The sequence below is a fragment of the Gloeophyllum trabeum genome, assembly GCF_000344685.1.
Source record: "Gloeophyllum trabeum ATCC 11539 unplaced genomic scaffold GLOTRscaffold_00011, whole genome shotgun sequence".
NCBI lineage: Eukaryota > Fungi > Basidiomycota > Agaricomycetes > Gloeophyllales > Gloeophyllaceae > Gloeophyllum > Gloeophyllum trabeum.
Window position 1 is genome coordinate 25846 of NW_006920420.1, and position 20837 is coordinate 46682.

At 56.0% G+C, this 20837-nt stretch overlaps 7 protein-coding genes across 7 annotated transcripts; 4 read left to right on the forward strand and 3 right to left on the reverse strand.

Annotated features, from left to right (window-relative positions):
* Positions 1–1320: 1320 nt before the first annotated feature.
* Positions 1321–2677, reverse strand: GLOTRDRAFT_94987 (uncharacterized protein; the record flags this gene model as incomplete). Its single annotated transcript, XM_007870057.1, has 5 exons — positions 1321–1731; positions 1768–1866; positions 2135–2244; positions 2352–2428; positions 2571–2677. The coding sequence occupies 5 exons, from the start codon at positions 2675–2677 to the stop codon at positions 1321–1323; spliced, it is 804 nt and encodes a 267-aa protein (XP_007868248.1).
* A 1792-nt stretch (positions 2678–4469) lies between these two features.
* Positions 4470–5513, reverse strand: GLOTRDRAFT_139921 (glutathione S-transferase; the record flags this gene model as incomplete). Its single annotated transcript, XM_007870058.1, has 6 exons — positions 5384–5513; positions 5175–5329; positions 5010–5112; positions 4862–4953; positions 4688–4805; positions 4470–4628 (listed from the first exon to the last, which is right to left on the reverse strand). Exons 1-6 carry the CDS (start codon positions 5420–5422, stop codon positions 4470–4472), a joined length of 666 nt encoding a protein of 221 aa, XP_007868249.1. The 5' UTR covers positions 5423–5513.
* Positions 5514–8167: 2654 nt separating this feature from the next.
* GLOTRDRAFT_78928 (FAD/NAD P-binding domain-containing protein) lies at positions 8168–10461 on the reverse strand (the record flags this gene model as incomplete). Its single annotated transcript, XM_007870059.1, has 8 exons — positions 8168–8493; positions 8557–8922; positions 9115–9293; positions 9353–9457; positions 9523–9951; positions 10098–10162; positions 10264–10336; positions 10383–10461. The coding sequence occupies 8 exons, from the start codon at positions 10459–10461 to the stop codon at positions 8365–8367; spliced, it is 1425 nt and encodes a 474-aa protein (XP_007868250.1). The 3' UTR covers positions 8168–8364.
* A 1520-nt stretch (positions 10462–11981) lies between these two features.
* On the forward strand, positions 11982–12784 carry GLOTRDRAFT_131205 (glutathione S-transferase; the record flags this gene model as incomplete). Its single annotated transcript, XM_007870060.1, has 4 exons — positions 11982–12155; positions 12208–12398; positions 12451–12565; positions 12626–12784. The coding sequence occupies 4 exons, from the start codon at positions 11982–11984 to the stop codon at positions 12782–12784; spliced, it is 639 nt and encodes a 212-aa protein (XP_007868251.1).
* A 412-nt stretch (positions 12785–13196) lies between these two features.
* Positions 13197–16358, forward strand: GLOTRDRAFT_78934 (uncharacterized protein; the record flags this gene model as incomplete). The annotated part of the gene is made up of 14 exons (XM_007870061.1): positions 13197–13330; positions 13387–13494; positions 13561–13888; positions 13941–14088; positions 14139–14242; positions 14293–14588; positions 14649–14771; positions 14826–14943; positions 15002–15211; positions 15265–15439; positions 15502–15716; positions 15773–15854; positions 15904–16006; positions 16062–16358. 14 exons carry the CDS (start codon positions 13197–13199, stop codon positions 16243–16245), a joined length of 2328 nt encoding a protein of 775 aa, XP_007868252.1. The 3' UTR covers positions 16246–16358.
* Positions 16359–16624: 266 nt separating this feature from the next.
* GLOTRDRAFT_122303 (efflux transporter) lies at positions 16625–19072 on the forward strand (the record flags this gene model as incomplete). The annotated part of the gene is made up of 11 exons (XM_007870062.1): positions 16625–16795; positions 16848–16955; positions 17011–17125; positions 17184–17251; positions 17315–17445; positions 17499–17710; positions 17768–17997; positions 18056–18191; positions 18250–18458; positions 18524–18698; positions 18760–19072. 11 exons carry the CDS (start codon positions 16625–16627, stop codon positions 18882–18884), a joined length of 1680 nt encoding a protein of 559 aa, XP_007868253.1. The 3' UTR covers positions 18885–19072.
* A 304-nt stretch (positions 19073–19376) lies between these two features.
* Positions 19377–19646, forward strand: GLOTRDRAFT_45981 (uncharacterized protein; the record flags this gene model as incomplete). Its single annotated transcript, XM_007870013.1, has 1 exon — positions 19377–19646. A coding segment is annotated over one exon (270 nt), but the record flags the coding sequence as incomplete, so codon positions are not given.
* Between the last annotated feature and the right edge of the window lie 1191 nt (positions 19647–20837).

A 20837-nucleotide genomic window follows, 5' to 3' on the forward strand; every position in this document is an offset into this window, starting at 1 on the left:
CCTCGAGAAGATCGAGATCCAATAAGAAATGATTTGTAGTCGACTACAGTTGACTACAAACGCGGCAACTGAGCCAGTCTAAGCACGACTTAACGTTATCGAGGTCTCTCCATCTCGTCATCCCGGTCTCAGTGCTGCACTACCACGCCGTACTCGTTGCCTGTCTACTGTCTAATAAACATAGAACCCCTCTCTCCTCTCAAGAAATTATCGCTGCAGCTGAACGTTCACGCCAGCAGCGACTCGGACATACGCTGGCTACCCCGGGTCCACAAGTTTGCGGAAGAACATAGCTTGCGAGTAGAAATAAATAGCCAGGCGTCTTACGTCCGAGCTCACGGAGCTTGGAGTCTATTCTATCCATTATCGTGACATGTAGTATACGAGAAAAGAGCAGCGCGTAGGAGACGAGACGCAAAGCGAGACTTAAACGCGTCGCGCTCGCATTCGTGCAAGTTTGTAGTGTCACTGCGACGTTTCTTACTTGACTACAAAGTTTGGTTACTCCACTTCAATTTCGCGACAGGACTACAAGCGGCAGGGCTCGGCAGCCTCGGCAGCCTCGGCAACGGCTCGGCAGGGCTCGGCAAATGACTTAGTTTCTGTGAACCGGGTTCCCACGGCAAATCCACCAGCCTCTCTAGCATGATTCTGCCCTCAATCACGCTACGAGAGGCGGTCACGAGCCTAGCCAGCGGAGGAACCAGGTGTTTAGTAGACTCCTGAAGATATTGGATATGGGATTCGGCAAAAGCGGGGCTCCTACGTCGGATACTGCAGTCTGCTCTTGGTTGAGGGGCAAGTAGCCCGGTTTGACCCGAAATCTTTGTGCTCACGAGTCTGCTACCTCTGTCAGAGATCGGACGCCGATGCAGCAGTGGAAGTTGGTTGGTCACGCTGCGTACTTATGCTGCTTGTCCAGGCCGAATCGCGTTCAATTTAATTTATAAAGCTCATGACATAGCACATTAGCTTGCGATTAGCTGCGGGACTGTTCGTCCCCGCCGCCTCAATCCAACAAGCTGCAGTGGGTATACCGTATACATGTAGCGCGCCGTACGGATGGTGTGGCGCAAAGGCAAAGGTGACGCGTGATGGTGACACCGTGACATGCCGACATCGATAACTGCGTCGACGGATGTCTCCTCGATTCTTCGTCTTGCTCTCATCTGCCCTCGAGTCCTTCAATGAGGTGCTCTCCCCTTCCTCTAAATGCACTGCGAAGTACATCGGCTGCGTGTTTGGTACATCGTCCCATTCAATCATCTTAGCCGTCAATGTACCGGTTCAGTTGTTAATCGTACCCATTCGCCGACGCCGTTAAAAGCGGAACTCTCCTCCCTCGAAAGCTACGTGATAGACAGCCTCAGGTCTTGAAATGTCTTTTACATAGTCATCAACCGTGATCCATACTTGCGTCTTTGTGAATGCCGGACGTATGTGTCTCCTCGATGTCAAATCGCTGTTACAAGCTTCTTCACCAATGGACGAGATCGCTGCCCGGGACTTGCGAGGAGCAGGCGGCATGTACGCTGGGATGTTGTAGCATGATATGCTCGATCTCCGTGTACATGCCTCCTCATCGTCGTAGCCCCTGCCGTGTTCTCGCTGAGCATGGCGAAATCGGAGAAGGTAGAGCATGGGAAGATGCAAGCTGAGTCTTTCGAGTAACATCTTTTCTATTGAACCGAAAGTCCCCTCCTTTTTTCGGTTGTCGAGGCTGAGGGTAATCTAGAAACGGTGTCATATGCATTCATGAATACGTACCTTGTGCGATAATCCGTTACGCATGCCTTGAGCACCTTGCAATTTAATCGCCACTATGTTTCTGGAGCGACCGTTTCTTCGCTTCCATGGATTGATTGCCTAGCCATGGACACCGAAGGTATCCTGCTATTGTTGGCTGGCGTACTTCCACCGATGCAGTTATTCGTGTCTCTCACGCGGAGCGTGTATCGATATTAAGACTAATGCATATTGTATATGCTGTGTCCTCGTAAGTTCATCTCCTCGTAATTTCATCCATTCCCGGCCACGTATAATGGCTGGCGCCGCCGTGCCGAGCTGTCCTCGATAAAGCCACAAATCGACGAGACGCGATGAACAGTGATTATTTTCTTTATGCGGTGCGTACAATCGAAGTCACCTCTCCGTCCACTTCTCCTCCCCTCACTACCATTCGTAGGCGCCATCTCCGCGCCCTCAAGTCTAAAGCCCTCCCGATCGCATGAATACAAACGAGAACTGAAACGTACAACAGGTGCGGAAGAAACGAAGGTGAATAAACACTGGACGGAATTGGCGACGTCCGATCAAAATCAACGAAAGTATTCCTCTCAGCATAAGCGTACAACAGAACCAACCCCCATCTCGTGCCCCGGCAGAAAAAGCGAAATTCGTAAACGTCGTCAAGTGATTTGCATAGGGACTGTGAGTCGAAATAGTTGCAGGTGAGCGCTCAGAGAATCAGATACTCAGTGGAGACGTGGAACTCACTACAGATGCGAATAACGGGAATCAATAAATTACGACCGTGCAACTCGGACCGCCGCTATGCGATGGTGCAGTACGAGTTGCCGCCGCTACCGCCTGACTCCTCGGAGACGGGCGGGGACGAGAGGATGGTGTTGTCTTCCGACGAGGGGGAAGTTGTGAATACGGTAGTGAAGAAATCCATCGCGGGTTCTCGGTTTCGAGGATTTGGAAAGGTAGGAAGAGCGGCTGGGATGCGGACGGAGGGAGAAGAACTGCGTTCGACTTGCGAAGCCCCGGCGAGGGCTCATGCACTTTTATACGCCTGCCGTCTTTCTGGAGAGCTCCTCGCGTGAATAACAATAAGCACTGGGCCTGCGGTAGGATTGTGGCCGCACGGTGCTGTTCCAGAGCTTCTTTCCTAATAAGGAAGGTGTCGTGGATCGCAGACAATAAGGCGGTCTGGCTCTCGTGGCTCCAACTGACAATAAGGCGGCTACTAATAACTGGCGTTAGGTGTGTTCCTGTTGACAAAAAGAAGATCGCGTCGATAGAGTGATGTCGTGATTGGCGGTTCTGCGAGATTGCGTCGCGCGACGAGATCTGCCGAGGTGATTGTTGATTTCGAGCATGCGAGCGTCGTACGGTGCGCAGGGTTAGCGAGCAGGTATGTCTCACAATCAATATATGTAAAAGATATTCCGCTTTTGCTGACGTTCGTATCTGAATAATGTCTTGTGGCTGCGCCGGAAGTTATGACGACAAAGCCGGACCATCAAGGTTTCATCTATATGGAGGCAGGCATGAGGCGTACCGACGAGTAACAGCGCACACTCGCGGACCCACAGCCGGTAATCTAATGTCGTGTTCTACCAGGGAGACAATAACAATTCGCGTGGCCCAGAGGGGGCCATGAATACGGACTTTGTCATGTTGGACCAGGTGCGGACAGCGATTGCAGAGAAACCTAACCTTGTAGCCCGAAGTCCCCATTGTTCAGTTCCAAAAGTTTTGGTAGACGTGCTTCATGGCAGCCTGCTGGCCTTGCGGCTGGCTAACCGAGGCATTGTCCGACTGGAAAGCATTCGAGCTACGTGCCACTATATTTTGTACGGTATGTCCTACGTTGTTGAGTTTACATTTAGCGGATGATATAGAACCACTTGCAATCCATGGCGCCTCTGAACGCAGAGTGATTTGGCTCCATGTCGGAATGCACGATCCGGAAGTGCTCGGCCCAGCCTGGCATCGTGTCAGTGAACAATAACGGATATGACACCGCGCTGATAGCAAACTGCGACAGGTCGGATGGCGCATGATAGCGGCGATTACGCATCAGATATTCGCCAGGCCGTCCGAATCCGAGGAGCCCGACAAGCTGCGAAAGGTTGTGGGATCTGGAATACCCCACCCCCTCCTCTTCAGAGCGGCATACTCTCGTCCTACCACTCTCCTCCCCAGCCATGTTTACTCTGTCCCACAATCTAGGGCTCTGATGATAAATGAAGCCACCCCGCTAGCGCACTGTAGTGCCTCGTCTCTATTCAGATACCCTACGCGAATCCTTCAATGTCGAAGTTGTCTTTTGTTTAGGAGAGTTGGAGCCCTGCATGGTCATCTCTTCGGCCTCGTAGACTGTGACATGTCTGGAGGCGCATGATAGCGGCGATTACGCATCAGATTTTCTCCTGGCCACCAGGATCCAAGGCGCCCGACGAGCGGCGAAATGGTCTTGGATACCCCCACCACCTGCTCGTCCAAGACGTGTTCCCTCCCCTACCACCGCCCCGTCATGTTCTCTATCCGTACACCCAACAGCGAAGTCACCAAAGTCGAAGTTGTCTTTCGTACGTCTATTTAGTCTTGGGGCGATTCAACCTGCGAGCTCTCTCTCGACATTGCTATTTCATTTCTGGCATGCGCATAAGTTGGCAGCTACATATCCTAGTTCGACGCTATATATCCATATTCGACAGACAATCAACATCCTGGCTACTCTACTGCTTGGCGAGCGCGTCCTTCTCAGCGTAGACCTTCTGGATAGCCGGCCGGGCGAGCATCTTCTTAAGCCACGCATCGACGTGCGGGTTCTCCTTCGACAGGTCGTAGTCCTGCAGGAGCGCGTTCACGCCGACGTTTGTCCAGGAGATGAACGACTGCCAAGTCGCGGAAACGCGTCAATCCTAGCACCCCTCAAGCATCCGATGTCACGTACCAAGTCCGCGATAGAGTACTTGCCCCCGACGAGCCACTCCCGCGTTGCGAGCTGCCCGTCGAGGACGCCCAGGACGCGCTTGATCTCGTTCTGGTAGCGCTCGACCGCGGAGGGCACCCTGGGTGCCCGGCGCTCTCAGCGCATGTCCCCGGTGACGATGAGACGGAGACTCACTTCTCGGGGTGGTACCACGTGAACCAGGCGGCCTGCCCGAAGTACGGGCCCTGCCCGGAGGACTGGAAGAAGAGCCACTGCAGCTGCTTGTACTGCGGAACGCGGGCGTGAGCGGGGGTTAGAGGAGGAGGGGGGAGGGAGGGCTTACCTTATCCTCCTCAGCGCTGGCGCTGAACTTGTGCTCGGGGTCGTACTTGTCGGCGAGGTAGGTTAGGATGGCGTTGGACTCCCAGAGCACGAAGTCGCCGTTCCTGAGCGGGCGGGTCGCGTCAGCGGTGGTATGAGTGCAGACAGGCGGGTATAGCGGACTTACTTGTGGTCGATGATGGTGGGAATGCGCCCGTTGGGGTTCAGGTCGATGTGCGGGGAAGACTTTTGCTCCTTCTTGTCGAAGTCGAGGTAGATGGACTCGTAGGTCAGGCCGAGCTCGCTCAGGAAGAACGCGACCTTCCACCCGTTGGGCCCGCCCTGCGTTTTGGATCAGTCATGGGGGATACGCGGGAGCGGTGGTGCGGAGCGTACCTTGTGGGTGTAGAGAGTGAACTGCTTTCCGTGAGACATGGAGATGGGATTGCTGTTATGCGATGAGATGATGGAGGTAGAGAGGGTTGTTCGATGCTGTCTTCCACTCCAGCTTTGCCGGACCTTTATATACTTCTCGCGTCCCTGTCCAAACCATCCGAATTCACAGCTGCATACACTTTCTGACGCGAAACATTTTAGTCAGCGACGTCCATTGATCATAAGTCGAACAGCATTTATCAGACGACACGTAGGGTTGCTACCCTAGAGGCTTGCTCGATGGCTGGAAGGACCTCGATGTTTAGAAAGACTCCATAGTAACTCTTAATAAGCACTGATCAAGGTTCTGAGCGCTAAAAGTATCTTTATCGGAGGGTGAGATTGGCTGGGCTATACTTGACGTCTGATGTCTCTTACAAAGCATTGGTAGTTAGATGAGAGAGCAAAGGAAGGCGAGCAGCGGCGATGCATGTCGACGCTTCCCCCGGGGGAAGTGATGGTTGGCGTGCATCTCTCGAATGGTATTTACTTCGATTGGTTACAGTAGACACGAAGTCGACACACGAGTGCTGTTGTATGGGAATGGGTCAGTGCTCGTGTTTCCAGGCTGTTTTTAGCCACAGGTGTGTGGACGAGGTAGACTCGCCGATGTGTGATGTAGAGATCGAAGTATTCAGCACTGAGCAGGAACGCAGCAGTGAACTGTCTGGATCGCGAGACTCGACATGACTGATGACCTGTCACGACATTGCCAAGTGAGCATCTCGTCATCTGTGCGAACGCTGGAATGTTTCGAATTCCGTACTTGCCAGCAATCGGCGAAACGATAGAGAAGCTTGGTATTTTCTGCACTCAGCAGCCGTTCCGCGGCTTACTTATTAGAGTAGGGTATCACCAATTTTGCTCCGCTAATGCTGTGTCCTGATCAACAAGAGTGGTGAGTCGTGGTGCACTGTGGCCCCGAGTGGGGTATAATTACCTTTCCGGGCTCGGCTGCCTGCGCGAAGAATTCTGAAAGTTCTCTATCGTTTCGCCGATTGCTGGCACTCGCGATCGTGGTTCGTACATAATGTACTTGGTGGGTATGCAGCATTCCAGAATATAGATCGCTCTGGTATTCGTCCTTCTGCTGCCAATGTCCCTTGTCTCCATCGTCTGTGTCCAACCCATACCGCCCTACTCTTCTCCCATCTCACTTCATCGAGGGACTTTGATTAGCCATACGGCGAGAGACGCTTGGTCGGCGATCTCAGCGTCCTGGAGGGCGTACTATTCTTCGACCAGTATGAGTATACCGTCAAGCATAAGATAACACTGACACCGCGCTGGGACTTTTCTCCGGGTAGATATGGGCTCAGCGTACGTCGGACAGTGTACCAGGCTGATGGATAGTCACATCACATCCCCTGGCGTGCCAGGGACGCGCGACCACAGAGGTCTGCAGGGTTCTCGTTCGCCGAAATCTGCGAGGAATATCCGGCGTCTTCGACAAAGCACCACGATCCAATTATTCTGTCCCATTTATCTCCGGGATATCTGGCTTGCGCAGAGGGGGACGTCCGGGGGGCTGACCTTCCGACAAAGCTGAGTCGCTTGAGCTGGGGCGTCATCGGACTAGCTGGTACGTGTTCCTTGCACTGTTGGTTTTGACCACGAACCCAAAGGATCCAACACTGTGGACTCGCATGAGACCCCGGACGAACTCGACGAATCCTTCGCTCCGATGTTGCAAGACGGGCGCTGGGCGTTCGTCCCGTGATCTATTCCTTTCGCGTTCGCTACCACGTCCAGTTACACGTCTCCCCTGGCGGTAGTGTCCACGATGTCATTGCTAACCGAGTCCTGTCTCAGACCCCGTGTACGACGACCACCGGGAGCCTATACGCCCTCCACATTCGCGTGCGGGGCCGCACCCGTCCAGAGTACCAATCAGCTGCGGGAAGTGCTGCCCAACCAACGAATGTGAACGAGCTGACACCTCCCAATAGTCTTTGGATACAGGTCCCAGAGAACGCTCCAATTGTACGGCCCTGTTCCTGTGTACGATCTAGCCGGGCACGATGTTATCACGAGTGAGCTTTTCAACGCTCGCAACGATCCATCATAGCGTGCTATCACGTCCGCCAACTTCTGAATCTATCAAATCCTGTCCGCTGACCAATCTTCGGTCCAGTATCAGAAGGTAACGTCATAGCCATACTATTCTGTTCCAAGGAACCATGGGGGAAGACGTCCGAGAGTTCAACCGTGCGTCCTAAACCCACTGCTTCTCCTCTGGAGCTCTCGACATGCATTGTCGGTCGGATCCTTGCCTCACGCAATCGCCGCACGCTTGATGCCCGCGATGTCGGGGGAAGGGCCGCGCGCATCCGTAGGGTCGCGCGTAGTCCAACAATCACATCGCGTACCCGCCGTCCTGGGTGGACGAAGGCGACCATACGCATGTCCACCCTGCTCTGCGCGTTGACGTCAGAAGGGATCGGGCGGGGGTGCACGCTGGCGACCCGACCCCTCCGACGATGAGCCAGCGCTCACTTGCACCACCGCGGAATCGAGGCGGCTTGTCTACCATGGGTGTCTACTACTTGTGCTCCGTCGAGTTGCTTGCTTTCTTTGCGCACCACCGCGCCCTCTTGTTATGCTGTCGTCTGATGGCGGTCTGTGCCAAACGTGCCAAGCCGGAAGACTGACGCTCGAGGACCACGGAGACGATGGATTCGCGATATGTCTGTCGTAGCATGTAGAACCCCTTCAGGTTCTGAGGAACAAAGTACGATGGATACTTCTTGAATCACGAAAGACGGAGAGCGAGTACTGGATGCGAGGGACTTTTCCACCGCGTTCGACCCATTTCGCTGATGCACGCAGACAGTCACACCTACGCGCCTCCCATTACCCGTACTCAGCTACATACACCCATCCCCTAGTCTATGGCGGGCAGCGGTTGGCCCGCCCCGCCCCGCCCCGCCCAGGCCCGTACGCTACAACACCAAATCCTCCTCGCGCACCTCCCGCCACCCGAAATGCTGCCACATGCCGCGCGCGTCGAGGTCCGCCGCGCAGCCCGTCTTCGTGCCCACCGCGCCGTTGATCTGGTACGCCGCGTCGGTCTGCGCGCCGTGTCCGTCAGCGACCGTAACCACGAAGCAGCAGGAGAGCGAGACGAGACTCACGAGCCCCAGGGAGACCTTGATCGCAGGCGGCCCGGGCGCGTACGCCTCGAGCGCGTGCGCGTGCGCGCCGCGCACGAGCCGCAGGATGTTGCGCGCGGCGACCTCCGCCTGCCAGTGCGCGTTGTGCCCCGCGTTGAGCGCGCCGAAGGCGTCCGCCGCGTCGCCGATCGCGAAGAGGTGCGGGTGCGGGACGTCCAGGGTGTCGTCGTCGTCGTCGTCGTCGAGGGCTGGCACGCGCCGCGGCACGGCAACTTGGAGCGAGCGCCTGACGCGCGCCATGCCCTTGCGCGCGCCCGCGGGGACGATCGCGTCGGGGAGGAAGGACGCGAGGAGGGCCGTGTTGGGCGTCTGGCCGGTGCAGAGGAGCTGGATGCGGACGGCGGCGTGAGCATCGTTGAATGCGGGCAAGAGAGTGGGAGGCGGAGATGGCGCGACGCCCCAGGGTCCCCGAAAGCCCCCGAGCGGGCCAATCAGGGCGCGTGTCGCACCAGCGTAGATGCCGGGACACGGTCCCAGACGATAGGCGCGGTGCTGTAGGTAAAGAATAGCAACACTCACCACGAGCTCTGCGCGCACCTCGCGCCCCTTGACGGTCTTGACGACGCGCTCCTCCTCCTCCTCTGCTTGATCTCGCTGGTGCGCAGGCTTGACCTGGTGCCGCTCGGTGTGGAGCGTGGAGAGGTCGACGCGCTCGCCGAGGATGACGTTCACGCCGAGGGATGAGAGGGCTGAGAGGACTGCAAGGGAGTGATGCAGGTCAGGTGTGTGCCATCTAAGGCGCGACAGAACCACTCACCGACTCTGCCGAGTTCCTCCTCGAAGCGCGGGAGCAGCGTCTGGCGGGAGTGCAGGAGCGTGACATGCTTGGATGGATAGAGCGCGGCAATGTCCGACGCGAACTCTGGGGAAACGGAGCAGTGAGATGAAGATTAGATTGACGCATAAATAGCACAGGTCGACACTCACGGATGCCCAGGGCGCCCCCGCCCACGACGAGCACGCTCCGCGCGGCCCGCACGCGCTCCTGCATGCGCTTCAGGTACGCGATCCCGGCGGCCTTTGTCCCCTTGTATGACGTTGGCGCAAACGACGCGCACTGGGCCTGGTGAAGATCGTCCGCGCGGCGCTCGCGCTCGTCGCCCCAGAGGTCGATCGGCGCGGGGAGGCGGCTGCCGAGCGCGTAGACGAGGTAGTCAAAGTGCAATGTGTGTGGGGAGGCGGCGGCGGGGCAGGTGTAGAGCCCGTGCGACGGGTGCGCGCATTCGTATATGCGGGCGCCGTGGGAGAGCGGGGAGGCGAGGGGTTGGTAGGTCAGTGAGTAAGGGGAGAGGGCGGTGACGAGCGCGTGGAGGAAGGTGTGGGGTGGGGAGGGGAAGACGTGGGAGGGCGGGATGACTGCGGAAGGGGTCAGTGAGGTTGGGTCCCGAGTCGATTGGGAATGCGTCTGGGGAGTGGGGAGTGATGGAAATGTGGGCGAGTCGGAAGGATGGAGCGGGACCGGGGGAATGGTACGGGAAAGAGCGGGGGTTGAAGGCACGTACATGCTTTGTGCTCGTGGCCCGCGAGAACGGCGTACCGCGGGAAGACGTAGAGGTGGTTTACGTGGCTGCGGGAGAGGGCGGGCGACGCGTCAGCAGTGGGACAGGTGACGGGTAGGAGATACTCGAGAGTGAGGAGGGTGTCGCGCAAAGGAGCTACGGTACGCACCTGTTGCGGTCGATGAGGACCACTCTCCAGTCTTCAGGGAGACCGTTGGCAAGGATGCGCGCAGCATGAAAGCCTGGGCAGGTACGGCGCTGAGCATTTCACTAGATCGTGTTCAAGACGCTTACCACCAAACGATGCGCCGAGCACGGCCACCGTCTTTGTCGGTGCTCCGTGTCGTCTACCATCCGTGCAGGACATTGTCTTCAAGTCACCAATGGCGTTGAGCGAGTAGCAGCAAATGGCAGTCGAGTAGAAAGTCAAGACTAGGCGAGGCAAGACGTAAAGGAAAGGAAAGAGACGGGGCGGGTGGTCCGTTGCCCGAGTTATCTGATAACTCGCTGGCATAGCCGCCGGCTCGGGTCATCCCGTTCCCGGCCGATGCGCCCGACGTCGTCCCGCTCCAAGGGTTATTCAAGAATGTTACAGCAGGACCCCCGATAATTGGTATAAATGCCTGATCAGGTTCCGGACAAATTTTGGGACTTTAGAGCCCTCAATGGCTGATTTTTTACAGACAAATCGGCCGATTCTGGAGAATAGGCCTTATTTTTTTCCGGACATTTTGGTCAGACTTGGCCATTTCGATGCCATATTTACCCCGGCACCTGCCGGGGTGCTAAATTTAGACGTACCCGCGCCACAGTTGCCTTTTAGAGCCACTTTTTCGCCGTCTTTGCTATTGCGCCCCCGTGCAAATACAACCAAATATTACCTTTTCGAGAGAAATATCATGTGACCTCCGCCGCCGCCGGCCACGTCACTCAAAATAGCGGATTGAGTAAGCTGGCCATGCAAATACTATTATAGTAGTGCCATATTCCCCGTTTTCTTAGCCGCTGTAGTGTAGTGGTAATGACGCACGGCGTGGACTCTTCATGTCTGCCGTTCGATTCTCCATACTGTCATTTTGCTGTTCCTTGTAGGTAGGGTTAGGGTTTATGACCTGCCTTCGTTTTACCTTTTTGTATAGTGTCTTTTGTCATATATATGTATTTCATGTCTATGAAATTAAACACAAATTTTATCTACTTCATCTCTACGGACCTCCTAGTCCCCACTGGCTACTCTAGGCGTCGGACACGCTCCCGGAGGGAAGCCCGCGTGTGCCGGCGTCACATGACATTCTTCTCAATATGGTATATCTGTACGTGTTTGCACGGGGGCGCGGTAAAGCCACCTCTTTTTCGCTGTGATGCCTGTTTTTTTCCGGACAAAAGGTCCAAAATCGGCGATTTTCTTCCGGACAAAATGGGTCTACTTATGGGTCATCGGGATCAGGCATTTATACTGATTATCGGGGGTCCTGTTACAGCCGCCACATGTCAGCGACGAGTACAACGCAAAGGTGGTCGTGTTTTCAAGGCCGCACGTGTGTCTAATCGCAAAGGGCTACTTGGACAAATCAAAGTAAGGCTATCGCCACACGCGTTCGAAACTATCGCTGGAGATCAGACGTCGCTTGCCTTTCTATACGCTCCAAGGTGTCTCGTGTCTGTGTACGCTTACCTGCGAGCGTCTACCATCCCCGCCCGACTCCGGTATGCCCGAGCCAATCGAGACCGTCGCCGAACAGTCCAAGGACGGCGAGGCTGGATTACCGTGCAGGTCGGGCGGGCATGCAAACGCAAGCCGCCCGCGAGACGCCGGGCGTACTTATATACGCGTTATATACGCCCAATGTCCCAGTCATCTCCCCCGCCCGCCGCATACTAGCCAACATGGTCCTCAAAATCCACGGCGCGCCGACGAGCCCGAACACGAAGCGCGTGACGATGCTCTGCAAGGAGTTCGCGCTCGACTACGAGCTCGTCGAGCTCTCGTTCTGGACGGAGGACCAGAAGAAACCCGAGTTTGTGGAAAAGTACTCGCCGCTCGCGCAGGTGCCTGTTTTGGTGCGTATGGCGACCTTGGATCGCGCGGCGCGGTGCTGACGCGCGCCCGCAGGACGACGACGGCTTCGTCCTGTACGAGTCGCGCGCGATCGCCTTCTACCTCGCCGCCAAGGCGCGCTCGCCCCTCCTCCCGAGCGAGGACGACGTCAAGCGCCGCGCGCGCTACGAGCAGGCCGTGCAGACCGAGGTGTGCCACGTCGACCACCTCGCGTACTCGCTCGCGTGGGAGAAGATCTGGAAGGCGTGAGTCCACGGACGAGTCTCTGGGCGCAAGGTGACGCTGACGGCGGGTTAGGTACACCGGGCTGACGACGGACGAGGAGAGGGTAAAGGAGTATGCGCGGACGCTGGAGGAGACGTTTGACGCGTACGACAAGATCCTGAGCAAGCAAAAGTACCTCGCCGGCGACGTACGTCCCTCCCGTCCTTCCTGTGCTAGCCGCCGGCACTGATGCGATCGGCGTGGATAGGAGCTTACCCTCGCTGACCTGTTCCACCTGCCCCACGGGAACCTGTTCCCCCAGTGCGGGTACACCTGGCTCGAGGACGGCAAGCGGCCCAACCTTTACCGCTGGTGGAAGGAGCTGAACGCCAGGCCGAGCTGGCAGGCGGTCAAGGATCACGCTTGAGTTGTACGTGAGCGATGCGCGCGGTTACGACTGTGGGATGCGGGCTGCGTGTGGGGGTCAACAGGACGTCGACCATGACGACGTACTTGACTACAGGCTGCTTCACATGCGTGCTTTTTCAGAGTCAGTCAGAGATTAGAAATAAGTTAGAGCGGTCTTTAGTCTGACACGGAGTTCACCGGATGGAAGTTCAGAGCCATTCTGAAAGAAACTCCAGCAGCTTGCAAGTTCCTCCGTTAGCATCGCGCCCCGAAGCGCTGCTGTCTGGGATAACACATTACACAGGATGTGGCAAAAAACAAAGGATAACCGCCACCGCCACTTCTGCGACGCGAAGCACGAGATCCAGACGAACGTGACGCGCAGCTGCAGCCACAACCCTACCGCGTCTCATGTCCCTCGCGCCTTCGCAATGTCTGAAGACAATCTCTACAAGCAATGCGCGGACGTCCTCTCGCTATGCCAGAAGATGAAAGATGATCTGGCGGCGTTGCTAGACCCCGAGAGCGGGTTTGCCCCGCGTTTGCGAGAACTATGCCAGAGACGGTACGGCGAGCCTTCCAGTCCCGTGTTTATTTTCTCGAACTGAGGGTACGACTCAGCATTGAGGACGCTGAGGATATAGAAACGCGCGCGCCGTTAGCCCTGGAGGAGCTGGAGGCGTTACGAATGGAGAGCGATACATGGAGCCTGTTGCAGGCCGTCATGCCGTGCGTTCCCCTTCCTGCTCATTTATGAACATACACAGCCAACTGCATAACTACATTGGCTACCAGTGTACGAAAAACAGCACCGGAACCTCTCCCCACCACCCGCGACCTCCTCGCCGAAAACCCCTACACCCCCACCTCCGCGCTCGCCCAGTCCATCATGCAGGCCTCTGCGCTCCTCTCAGAGCTCGTCGTCGTCCGCGAGTGGCTGCACGACACCGCGCCGCCGCCCCCGCCGGGCGAGGCCACCGCGGGCTACTGGCGGTTCACGAGGCACCGGCTCGCGCAGGCGATGAGGACGGGGAGCCAGCGGGACCAGGAGGGGCTGGTGCGGTTCTTGGACCCGGATGCTGGGAATCGGGAGGAGGGCAGGAGCTTGGCGGGGGATGACATGGTGGGTGCTGTTCTCGTGGGCGTGTGCGGTCCCGTGACGTCTGCGTGTCCAGAGCTACGAAAAGTCATTGGCGCAGTCGTTGTACCTGTACATACGTGCAGGGCGACTTGAGGAGGCAATGGAGCTATGCCGAAAAGCCCACCAACCCTGGCGGAGCGCGAGCATTCGCGGCTCTCTGCTGTTCGAGTGGCGAGCTATCAGTACGTCCGCCGTCCTCTCCCCGTTCTGGTAGCATCATGATGTTTTCTAGCGACTGGAATGCCCGAGATGGAGACGGAGGACGACTTTGACGGCTGGCGGGGCAACCGGCGGCGAAGACTATGGAAGACGACATGTACCCGCGCCGCACTCAACGTACGTCCGCCGTCTCTCCCCCTTTTCCTCTTCGCTTACTCTCCCCGTAGCCCAGCCTCCCCGACCAAGAACGCGCCCTCTACGCTGCGCTTGTCCCAACGCCACAGACCTCCGCCGTCCTCAAGACGGCGTGCCGCACCTGGGAAGACCACCTATGGGCGCAGATTAGCGTTCTCTGTGAAGAGAAGCAGGCGCTGGAGCTGAACAAGCTTGGAGGCGGCTTCTGGGAGGAAGAAGAGCTCGAGCGGGAGGGCATCAAGGGAGGTGGAGGGCGGGAAGACGAGGAGTGGGAGAGAGATGTTTCGACTACCTTGTTGGCGCTGTCCGGGATCGAGGTTCTCGAAGGGTGCGTGCAAGGTCTTTAGTGAATGAAGTACAGGGGGCAGAGGCTGATCTCTTTTACCAGGCCCCCTGGTGACCATCCATTCCATATATCACAGTTGCATATCATCCTCGATCGGACGGACGCTCTGCTGGACAACTTCGCCGACGGCCTCAAGACCGGGAAGCATACGCCTGCAGCTATCGAGTACGCCATGTCTTCGCTCATTCGCTCTTCACTCGTCTTACCCCTCGGTCGTAGCTATCCATACATGACACGATTCTTCGCCCATCTATGCCTTTTCCTCCGCATGATAGACATACCCGTCTCGCCTGACGCAGCCCAAGTCATCCTCGAAGCATATCTGCGAGTTCTCGAGGTCCGTCTCGCTCCTCCTATTCTCGTTTATACCGGTTTCACTACTATCTTGCCTCTAGGATGCCGGCCAACGAGACCTCATTGCCATGTACGCCGGCGCTCTCGGAGACAACGCCATTCAGCGCTACGCGGCGTTCCTCGTCTCCCTCGAGCTCTCCGCCGACATTGACGAGCGCCGTGCTGCGCTCGCGCGTGCACAGGCGCACGGGCTCGATGTGACCCTCGTCGCGATCGCGACCGCGGAACGGACGATGGAGAAGGTGTTCAAGGTGCGTGCCGCCGTATGTTCCCAGAGCGGGGTACTGCTCACTGGGTTATGCAGACCCTCCCACCGTTGTTGAAGGGACCTCTACCCAGCCTCGCGCCGCAGTCGCTACTGAGGGCTCCCAGCGACGAGGAGATGCTGCTACTACGCTCTCTGGAGTGGACGACCTTTCAGGAGGCTACATACGATACGGCTTTAGAGCAAGCGAACGTCATCTTGCGTTACTTCATCGGTAGATCAACGCACACTCCCCTTGCACAGACACGCGTGAGGCTGATTCCTAATGTGTAACAGGTGCCGGCAGGGTCCATGTAGCGAAACACGTCCTGGACAGGCTCCCCGATGAGCTTGCGTCCATTGGCGTGCCCGAGGACCGTGCGACCGAGTTCCTTCATTATGGCCAATTCTTCATCGTTCAGGAAGCGTTTGACCGGGTGGTCGCGCTGCAAGCGTTGGAGTACCAGCCGATGCATCGCGAGGCCCACATAAAATGGTCAGAAACTTACAGAGTAAGTGACTGCTTTCTGATGTCGAGCCCATGAGGGCTGATGACACATATTACCAGGATGCTCTCGACTACGCGCGAGAGCAGGTCGTCAAGTTGCTTACGTCGGATTGGCTCGTCTCGGATGTCAGCCAAGGCGGAGGTTGGCCCTTTCTTCGTTCTCTCGAACGCCCATGCTAACCGGAGCGCAGATCGTCGGCGACGCGAGCTCATACGCATCCGGCAAATCTATATCCCGGACTTCATCGTCCGCCTGCACGTCATGCTCGTGAACTCACGACATAGGTATCGACGGTAAGGCTTCGGCTTTGTTCCTGTCATCGTAGTACGTTTACTGACTTTGGTTTAGAAACTTGAAGCACGCCGTTGAGCTCGCAAACGTAGTCGCGGACTCACGTTATAAGTTATACGACGACTTTACCGACAACGAGGGAAAGCGTTTGACCGACTACCTCGGGGTTGTGAGGGAAGCTGTCCTGGCCGGACTCGAAGAGGGTGGCTCCGACCCGTTCAAAATTGTCATTTCGCCGTAGATTCCATCGAGTAATGCTATCAAAACGCTATGTAATCTGGTTGTACCTGCATACTCTTCCGTTTTCTTTATTTCTCGTCTTTCGGGCTCGACGTTACGCGGCACTGATGCTGCCGACCAGTGGTTTCATTCACTTGCCAGTGCCACACTTGCCAGTCACATTCCAGAGGCGCCCGGTTCCTGATCCATTGCTATTAATACGCTTCGCGGATCTTAGATTTGGCAAGTCTACATAGTCAGCGCCGACGACAAATTGAGCTCATGATGGATCGTTTGCTCAAGCATGGATAATCGTTCATGATCAGTCGTTACAACTCTCCTTCCTCGCTGTTGGCTGCGGACGAGTTGTCGACCAATTTCCACGCCCGGCTGTCCAAACGATGGCTTCGACTCGCGATACGACTTATGACACGGACGACGAGAAGAGAAGAAGTCAGGTTGAAAACAACGCTCAGGAACCCACGACGAAGGAGGACAATGGATTCGAAGGACGAAGCACGTTCAGGTCATGTGTTATCGTAGGGACGTGCACACTGGCTATGGGAATCAATGTACGTACAGGTCCTGCGCTTGGGTGTTACTACGCTAACAGTATTAACCTAGGCTGTGTGTGCAGCGTCAGCTTCTATTGCGCTGCCTACGATTGGAAAGGAGCTCGATATTCCGGAAGAAAGACTTCAATGGATCCTTTCCGCATATTCCCTGACATCGGTATGCAGTGCTCCTCGGCGCGCTCGAAGTGGAGCTAACGCTCATCGTGTCCTAGGGATGTCTACTATTGTTCCTTGGGAGACTGGCAGATTTGTATGGGAGACGGAGAGCCTTTGTGTTGGGCTCGCTGAGCCAGGTTGCGTTCAGTCTGGGATGCGCGTTTGTGAACGGTACGTACCCTTGCTTCCTTCCCTCGCGTTTCCCGGCTGATACGCCCCTGCGACGCAGATGAGATCACCTTGGACGTTTTGCGAGGCTTCCAGGGTATCGGTGCAGCTGCTACCATCCCTGCAGGAGTGCGTACCGTTGCCCTATCCATCTCCTGACCGAGAGTCTGACATACCCTGATGGGCTTGCAGCTTGGCATTCTTGCTCACGCCTTTCCGCCCTCGAAAGCACGTTCATGGGCCTTTGCGACGTTCTCCGCTGGCGCTCCTATCGGCGCGTCGCTAGGTTCGAACGTCGGCGGTGTACTGACTCAAGTAACCCAGTACGTGCCCTGATCTTTACTCCGTGAAGCCATGTTGACTAGTTCAATGATAGAAAAACATGGCGTTCGACGTTCTACTTCACCGCCGGGCTCAGCGCGCTGACGGTAATAGGCGCTATTGTCTCCATAGACGCCGACAAGCCGTCGGACGAACCTGACAAACGCGTGGACTGGCTAGGAGCTGCGCTTGTAACAGCGGGCCTAACGCTTATCGTCTTTGTGCTCAGTGACGGAGAGATTGCGCCGCAGGGATGGCGAACTTCCTGTGAGCATTCTATGTCTTCTCATATACCGGCGGGCCCTGGCTGAATTCGTGTTGCAGATATCATCGCCCTGCTGATCATCGGCGTCCTCCTCACGGTCGCGTACCTCTTCTGGGAGCGCTACCTCGAGCGTGTGCAAGATTCTCCGAACCCGTCGAACTCAAAGTGGACGCCGCCGCCGCTTATGCGGCTGTCGATATGGAAGCGCGCGCGGGGCAAATTCGCGGTCATGCAATGGGTCGCATTTCTGAACTACGGGTGTTTTGTCACATGGCAGCTGTGGGCTCAGGTGAGTAGCGAGTCGCTACTCCTAGGTGGCTGCACGCTGACCCGTCGGTGACATTCAGCTATACTATCAAGACTTCTTGCATCTCAACCCGGTACTGACGATGGTACGGTTCATACCGATGTTCGTCACCGGATTCATATGCAATGTTATCGTTGCTCTCCTCATTTCTCGTGTGCCCGTTGTATTTCTACTCAGTAAAACCCCTCTTTTTTGGTCCCTGCACCGTGGCTAATGGCTGAATATACTCTCTAGTTGTCGGCACTGCGGCAACGGGTTGCGCCGCACTTCTCTTCGCGGTCGTCGGTCCTGGCGCGCCGTACTGGGCTTACGGTTTCCCCGGTGCCATACTATCAGTCTTCGGGGCTGACTTCATATTTGCGTCCGGCACGATCTTCGTCGCAAAGGTGGCCTTACCACATGAACAGAGTGTCGCCGGAGCTTTATTCATGACCATGACCCAGGTACGAGTTTTGAGCAGCCATCTGCTTCGCGCTCCCGTAGCGCTCACATCTTGCACTTCCATCAGATCGGCACTGCGTTTGGGTTAACAATCAGTACGATTGTCTATGACCGTGTCCTATCTCAGCAGTCCCGGGCGTTGGGCGTGATACCGGTCGAAGGCAATGCGAACGCGCCTCGACTCGCACAACTGAAGGCCTACCAGGGTGCTCAATGGACGTGTTTTGCCTTTGGAATGCTAGGTACGTCATACTGCTGATTGCCAATGAGCATGCCGCTGACTATGAGCTTCGTCCAATGTAGCATGTTTATTAGCACTGCTATTCCTCCGCGGCACCGGTATTGTTGGACACCGAGAACCAAAGGCGACGGACAGTGAAGAGACTGTTGGCCAAGGTCCACAGCAGGATGTCCAAAACAAGTCTTAATGAGTTGTTGTCATCTGGACAATGTGTGGTTCTTCATTTTTTTCTCGATCATTTTTGGGGGACCCCGGTTGCTTTGGGGGCATAGAGTCATAGAGATATTAATATTTCAACATAATCCAAATAGAGTATCAGAGCATATGTGGGTGAACCAGTAGAACTGATCCCTATAGCGGCTACCCCCGCTTACAGTTCATTTATAGGCAAAAAGTTGCATTTAATCCAAAACTCAAAACCATTTCCCTGGGGTAATTAGGGTGGCAAACAACAGTTTATATAGTGTAGATAACATGTGCAAAAAAGCTAAGGAAACGGCGGACCCGATTTCGAGATAATGAGCCAACAAGGGAGGGAGACCGTGGGATCAGCGAAGGGTCGGGCGAAGGGTCGGCTGTCATAATGACCCCTCACATGAAGAGTCCCACGAAGGGTCGTATGAAGGGTCGTACGAAGGGTCGAAGGGTCGTATGAGGGGTCATTGGAACTCTTGCATGAAGTGTAGAAGGGTCATATGACCCTTCATATGACCCTTCGACCCTTCATACGACCCTTCGACCCTTCAACCCTTCATATGACCCTTCGACCCTTTGTACAACCCTTCATACGACCCTTCGACCCTTTGTACGACCCTTTGACCCTCATACCACCCTTCGTGGGACCCTTCGTGGGACCCTTCGACCCTTCATGGGACCCTTCATACGACCCTTCGACCCTTCATGGGACCCTTCATATGACCCTTCCACAAAGGCTCGAAGGGTGGTATGAGGGGTCGAAGGGTCCCACGAAGGGCGGTATGAGGGGTCCAAGGGTCGTACGAAGGGTCCCACGAAGGGTGGTATGAGGGGTCGAAGGGTCGTATGAAGGGTCCCATGAAGGGTTGAAGGGTCCCACGAAGGGTCGTACGAAGGGTCCCACGAAGGGTCGAAGGGTGGTATGAAGGGTCCCACGAAGGGTGGTATGAGGGGTTGAAGGGTCCCACGAAGGGTCGAAGGGTCGTACGAAGGGTCGAAAGGCAGGACTCATGGCAGTTCTGTGCCACTGCATTTATTTTATTTAATATATTATATTATTATATTTATAAGGTGATTTACTAAATGCCTAGGGTTAGAGCTGGCTTTGGGTTACCAGATTAGGAAGGAGCATGGGAACACCCACCGTAACTTTACGGCCCATGTCTGTTTACGCAACAGGGATCAGGTTGAGGGTGCAATGGGGGTCTACCCATATGAGTCTTAGGGTTAGGGTTAGGGAGGCACTCGACGACGAGCGCAGCGAGTCGGAGAGTGACTAGAGTTAGCGAAACTAGCAGACAACGGGCTAGTTCTCTGGGGAACTAAGCCTCTACCCGTTTCGCATTTTATGCTCTTCAGGTCTGCGTAGTATTTTGAAATTTGACGGGCCGCTAAGTCAGTGTGCACGACTAAGCGGAAGTACTTCCCGTAGCTCCGAGCCGATGCCATCGGCTGCCGAGCAGCCGACGAATAATGGCCCTACCTTTCTGGGACATTTCAAATTACGGAGAAACTTTTACCTCTGTAATTCTTCGAAAGGGATTGGTTGTTCTAAATAAAACCTTGTACGCGTCAGCGATACTGTGCGAACGGCATACCGGCACGGTTAAGTTCCGGATTCATGTGATATCGGCTTGCCATGCCGACTCCGAGGTTTCCCCTTGCCGGGAACCACATGATGATGCCGCCAAGGCATTCTTTGATTGATGATGTCACCCGCCCCGCGAACCACGGAGTCCGCAGCAGCCGATCAGAAAGGTTACCAACCTCCCAATTAAGGAAGGCCACGGCCCGCACACCACGCGAGCTTGTGTTCGGTTTTATCCGACCAGCCACGGCAGTCTCCGCAGCCACGTGGGGTGGACTCCCACGAGTCACGTGACCATTGCAACGAAACCAGGAAGGAGTTGCCAAGCCGCCCACATTGGAGCAGCCCTCGACTGGG